The 6105-nt window shown below is 35.7% G+C and overlaps 1 protein-coding gene across 2 annotated transcripts; it reads left to right on the top strand.

Annotated features, from left to right (window-relative positions):
• Positions 1-2043: 2043 nt before the first annotated feature.
• Positions 2044-5864, top strand: LOC103956757 (GATA transcription factor 11). 2 transcript variants are annotated; one of them, XM_048588871.1, is made up of 4 exons: positions 2044-2249; positions 2639-2686; positions 3500-3742; positions 5048-5864. In XM_048588871.1, the coding sequence occupies exons 1-4, from the start codon at positions 2205-2207 to the stop codon at positions 5657-5659; spliced, it is 948 nt and encodes a 315-aa protein (XP_048444828.1). In that variant the 5' UTR covers positions 2044-2204; the 3' UTR covers positions 5660-5864. The 2 variants fall into 2 exon arrangements, with proteins under 2 accessions (XP_048444828.1, XP_048444829.1); XM_048588872.1 differs by lacking the exon at positions 2639-2686 and having other exon boundaries at positions 2050-2249.
• Positions 5865-6105: the final 241 nt, after the last annotated feature.

Here is a 6105-nt window from a genome sequence, read left to right as displayed (position 1 = left end):
AAAATAATAAATAAAATAAGACCCCAATCGTCGGTGATGAACTATTAAGGCTTATGCAGTGTGAGTGGAGTACTGATGGTACCGGTAATGCTCTGTTGGTATTTAAAAATGAAGGCCCACACGTGACTTTTGCCACCAAACTCATTTGAATCCCTATCACACAATTCACAACCACCGACGCTTATCCAGGTTTAATATATATATATATATATATATATATTTTTTTTTTTATCAAACGATGAATTTTATTATATTAGATAATAGATTAGTATCGATGAAATTCGAATTCATACCATTTTGTAAGTGCTTAACATCTTTCTACCACTGTAGTAAAAGACTATTTGCCAGGTTAAATATATTAGGGTTAATATAATCTTAACGATGACCCAAAAATATATCTTTTTCATTAAAAGTGAACAATATCTGAAGTGTTTCGTTAAAACTTCCAAAAAAAAGAAAACCAATTAAAAGAGATTGAAAACTTTGTTTAATCAAAAGGACAAAAATATGTTCTAAGTGAATAATATCAGCAGTGACTTTTTAAAGTAAAAATGTCTTTTTCGTTAAAAGTGAACATTACCCGGAGTATTTCGTTAAAATTTTCTAATCTTAACAATCAATTATTCTATTTTCTAAAAATAAAATATAATCTTTTCCAATTTTTTTATTTTGAATTTAAAATGTTTTATGATTGGTATTTAGTAATTTTAATTTTTTAAGCAGCATCAAAATTTTGATAAAAAGAAAAATTTGTTGCCGAAGTCCATAACCTGGTTATGTAGCATGAAGGTGTTATGGTCGGACAAAGCAGAGAGAATATACACGCCGGATCTTATTTGTGAGGATCACGGGAATCATTTAATTACATTCGTTTATCGTATATCATACGGTCAATTTCTGTTTATATTCAATTTCAAATAAAAAAATTTACAATAATTTCTGATCGTACAATGTACAATGAATAGATGTGTTGGAAGGTCTATGAAATCCTCATAAAGAAAATCCGGCAAGGATCCTCACTAGACAATGCATAACAAATCTATAGCAATAGTGTTATAAACGAGAGAAACACAGAAGAAAAAAAATGGAAGTGGAAGTGTTCATATTTTGTGACAATAATGATCATTTACTAGTCACATGAGAAAATGTAGTGAGAGAAATAATAATATATTTGATACGGCTGATACATGAAAATTTACTATCACTTATGGTTGAATTAAAGTCTAATTAAAGAACAAAGAAATTCTTGAAATTGAACCAAGTTTGAATGCTAAGTCGCTAACCATTAAAATTTGATCCAACATCATGAGTCAATTGCTTAGGTTTGAGTTCATAAACACTAATAATTGCCTTTTGAACACCAATCCTTGTCGCGGCTCCAATGTGCTTTTCCTTCTACCTACGTTATTGCCACTTAGTTGCTGACTCATTCTTCAAAATTAATCACTAAATCCTAAATACATGATGCTTTTTTTTTTTGTTTTTTTGAGTACATCAATATAATCTTAGCCTCTTAGTTGCTGACTCATTATTCAAAATTAATCACTAAATCCTAAATACATGATGCTTTTTTTTTATTTTTTTTAGTACATCAATATAATTTTACACTAAGAGGATAGAGAGTTTGGTTAAGCCACACAAAGGATAATCTAATTTGGTATCGAATTCGCCATATATGAGATTCGAACTTGTGACCTCTCACTTCCAAATGAAGAGAAATATCATCATACCGTAGAACTGAATAGCATCAAGAGTGTAACTTTTATATATGAAGAGTTTAATAAAAATACTAAAAATTGGTGATAATAATAATAATAATAATACTCTGATAAAAATAAAAAAGATAATGTGGAAATAGTGTTGGCAAAGTAAAATAGTCTGAAACTGGAAAACTTAAAAGTTAAAAGTACGCACGTTATGGGACGTTGACTAATGAACAAAATCTGAATCTGGTTGGGAAGTGAGACCTCACCGTATAAACGCGTGGGGCAGCGCTGCACGTGAACCTTCCTCCCTGGTGAGAGAGGGAAAGAAAACCTAAATTCCAATCTCAGACAAACGCAAAGAGGCTCAGAGCCATCTCCTCCTCCTCCTCCTCCTTCTCCTCTGCAACTCTCTCTCTCTCTCTCTCCTCTCTCTCCTCTCAAGCAACACAGACAGCCACCAGCTCTCTCTTTCACACTCTGGAAGTTTTGACAGGGACAATGACGGCGGTATCCGCTGACGTCACCAAGCTAACGAAGCGTGAGGTGCCAACACTCGCCTCCCTCTCCATCTCTCTCTCTCTCTCTCTCTCTCTCTCTCTCTCTCTATATTCTTTACCATTTCATCTTCTTCTTCTTCGTGAATGAATGAATGAATGTCATGCTTTCATTCGCCGCTTTTAGGGTTTTTCAGAGGTTTGCATTTTCTCTATTTTCTGTTAGCATTTTGCTTTTTATCCTGTTTGGTTCGACAGAAAATGGAATTCGAAAAATGCCCAACATTCCGCTTTCAATTTTCTTCTTTTTTTGAATATTTTTAAATTTAAGTATTCATGGAAAATGTTGTACTGGTGCTGCAACTGTACAATTGGCATGCAATGCGAATTAGCGTTTGGGTTTCTTAAGCATTTCTGATTTTCCCGGCATTTTCTCAGAGGCCAAACAGGGTGCTTCGGGAATTGGGAATTCGAGCGTGTGCAGTTGTAAGATTTTAATTTTAATTTTTTGTTTTTATTCTTGTTTAGCATGGTAAAAGTAAGTTACCCTCTTTTTGTGTTATTGTTTCTGATTCAACATTGATGAGTAAATTAATTGGATAATGAAATGAGAAATGCTAAAGAGACTATTTCACCAATCTGCCACCTCACTGTTTAAGCAGTTTTACTCACCACCGTAACTATGATTTATACTTAACACCATAATTACGGTGAGTTAATCATCTATCATGTGTCATTTTACTTAACTCAGGTTAATTTTCACATTAAATATTGTTTTTTCAATTTTGAACAAAATCAACTAGGTTAAGTGAAAGAACACGTGTAGATGATTAAATGTATGATGAGCATACACCATAGTTTGCAGCTGTGAGCAAAACATGTTTTGCGTGCCAATAATATAAAACATTGTGTCAAAAATATGAGGTGTCAAGAGTCTCATGTTGAGAAAATCCCTTGACATTTCTCGAATTGAGAAATTCAGAGGCCTATTTTGGGTAACCTTCAATTAGTGACGATTTTCTACCCAATTAAAAACGCTTTCCCTCTCTGAATTTATGACCAAAAACCACAACTATTCAATCCCATCCAATCCAATCCCTTGAGATAGCTTTTCCGTTTTGACTTCTTACTGTGATATCTCTTCTTTTTTTGGCATATTTTTTTCGATTTTTTTAGCACTGTATATATAACAAGCAATGCCATGCTTCTCTTGTTTGCCTATACATCTTAATTAATTAAAGAGTTTTCGTAGTTGAATTCTTGCTTCCTCTGCTGTTGGTCTTTTGCCACTGTCAACAGAATATTAGTGACATGGATGGTTCTTTGCCCACTGATGGGGCTTTCAACTACGAGAGCGTCCTCAGCAACGACATCCTAAGCGCTCTCGATTTTCCCATGGAAGACATTGATGACAGTGTCGAAGATAACGATTGGGATACAAAGTTCCAAGACATAGAGCCACCACCGAACATTGATCAGTTGCTTGGTTCAGGGATTTTCAGCTATGATGACAAAAAGAAACATACGAACCTCTCCACTCCGGTGAGTTTATTATCTTATGTTAGGGACATAAGGGTTATTATTCTGTTTGTGTTTTTGCTGTGGAACTGTCCTTGTGTTACAGTATATATGCATGACTCTGTGAAGTTGTTTCGCTTGGCACTATTGTGTTTAATACTTTTCTACTAACGTGGCCCGGAAATTGGTTTCAAGAATTTTTCTTCCCTGCATAACTATTTAGTCTGTCTCTTGCACTGTAGCAATATTTTTGAACAAGAATTTGATTTAGTGATGCGTCATAGGCAATTTTATTCTTGTTTGATGCACAAAGTATGCATAACTAGTTATGGTCGAGTGCTTGATGAATGCACCTAACCCTTTTGTTGTATTGCGAACTTTATGGTTAAGCAAAGTGTAGTGATGATGGATGTATACTTTGAAAGAGGATAGAGGTATGTATATTCCTCAGAGCTTCCATGATATGTGATTTCCTGTTAGGTAGTTGAATTTCTGTGCCTACTCTTGTTTTTCCGTAGGTGAAACTATGTCCCTGCAAATATGACATGTTCCTGAAGGTTGTAAATCATATGTTGTTTTTGTAGCCGTAAAAATCTTGTTAAACGTATATTTTTGTTTAGGTTATGAACTCTTGGACTCACTAAGTCATGGTGAAAAAGACCAAAGATTCATGGTAACATATGTTCTAAAAAGTAGCGTCGGCATTCCAATTCTCTCAGCGGTGTTTTCTTATCTAGCTTATGGATGCTGAAGAAAGGTTTCCATCAAACCTAGCATCAATAGAGCATATTGTTTCTTGACAACATGATATATGAGTATTAGAGTTTAAATTGTAAAAGAATCTGAATGATATATGAAGTTGGTATGGATTTCTCAGAGAACAAATAGAATTTAACAACCAGGCTTGTTCTTGTTGACAAGATTTATAGAAGATAAAACTTATTTCACTTTAGAGAAAACTGCTTATATGCTTCTGCATTTTGTCTCAAAGTAATTTCAGGCTTCCATTCGAAGCGTTCATTTTGAACATCCGTCTGAGTGGTGTTGAATTTTGGATTATCGTATGAATACCCTACGTCTGGATAATGGCTTTGTGGTCCTTCATATAAATGACTGACAATGTTCATGTAGTTGATGGTGAAACAGATGATAATTAACTGACTCTAGGTATTATAGGATACCTAGTTTGTACTTTGTATTTTAAAGATGTGTGTATTTTTCTTGCAACGTTTCTTTTAAAGGAATTTGCGGTTTTATGCTGTTTTAGCCAACAATTGCCAACGTAGGTTCTTCGCTCATCTCGCTCTTTTGTTTTTTATTTTCTTTCAGTATGAACAAATGTATCAACCGCAATTCCCAAGTGTTACATGTGAAACCATCCGCAGCAAAGGTAGCCTTCGCAATGATGACCGTGAAAGCATTGGCTCTTGTGCTGCCCAATTTGAGCCCAAATTTGAAAAGCGCACCCGAAGCAAGCTTTCACGAAGCAGGCGTGCAAACCCTGTTATTTTCAGTACACAGTTCATCCCCAGTACCTCATCCAATTCCTCTGCCACCGAAAACTTGTACCATTGGGATGCTTGTAAATTTGACATAGAATCCTCTCGCACAGAGGATATGTTGAACACTACCAAAAGAAAACAGAAGAAAACGGGAAAGCTCACCACGGATGAACCAGGTGAGAGCCGTGAGGCTAAAAAATGCACGCATTGTCAAGTGACGAAGACCCCTCAGTGGAGAGAAGGGCCACTAGGGCCGAAGACTCTCTGCAATGCGTGTGGAGTTAGGTACAGGTCTGGGCGTCTCTTCCCGGAGTACCGCCCAGCAGCAAGCCCTACATTCGTCGCAGCAGTGCATTCGAACTCGCACAAGAAGGTCATCGAGCTGAGAAGCAAGGGTTGCCAGGAGGCGGTTATCGGGATTTTATCGTCGGCCCAGTAGGAAATTCAGGTAGCAGTAGTAGTAATAGTAGTAGTTGTAGTAGTTGTAGGGGTAGCAATTATTTCATTATATCTTGAAAATGAGAACAGTCTTCTTATTTGAGAGACCTTTCTTTTTGCCTCTGTTTTATTGCTTTCTGTTCTAATTTATTTGATATGTTCTTCATGTACATATGATGGAATAAGAGGTCGTTAACCCTATCGTCAAAATTGCTCGTTACCTCAATGGAGGGAAAAACTTGAAGAAAATAGGAACTAAAATACATTACCAACTGGCTCGTAATTTCCGAGTTCAAATCCTTCTTCCTCCGTCGATAAAAAAAGTTGCAAAAATAACAAAACCGGGGAAGAGTTTGTTGAGGGTTATAATCAATTTATCTTCCACAAGACATTTGACATTCATAATGAGTCTTGTTCCTCTCATTAGATTGGTAAAACTTTGAAGAA

Source organism: the organism of the source record quoted next, unplaced genomic scaffold (assembly GCF_019419815.1).
Source record: "Pyrus x bretschneideri cultivar Hongxiangsu unplaced genomic scaffold, Pyrus_bretschneideri_v1 Contig29, whole genome shotgun sequence".
Lineage (NCBI taxonomy): Eukaryota > Viridiplantae > Streptophyta > Magnoliopsida > Rosales > Rosaceae > Pyrus > Pyrus x bretschneideri.
Note: the sequence above shows the minus strand (reverse complement) of the source record. Positions and strands in the feature narration are given on the sequence as shown.

Coding starts and splice junctions, on each gene's coding strand:
- LOC103956757 (XM_048588871.1), top strand. CDS start 2,205: ATGACGGCGGTATCCGCTGACGTCACCAAGCTAACGAAGCGTGAG. Junction 2,250..2,638: donor CCAAGCTAACGAAGCGTGAG/GTGCCAACACTC, acceptor GCATTTTCTCAG/AGGCCAAACAGGGTGCTTCG. Junction 3,743..5,047: donor ATACGAACCTCTCCACTCCG/GTGAGTTTATTA, acceptor ATTTTCTTTCAG/TATGAACAAATGTATCAACC.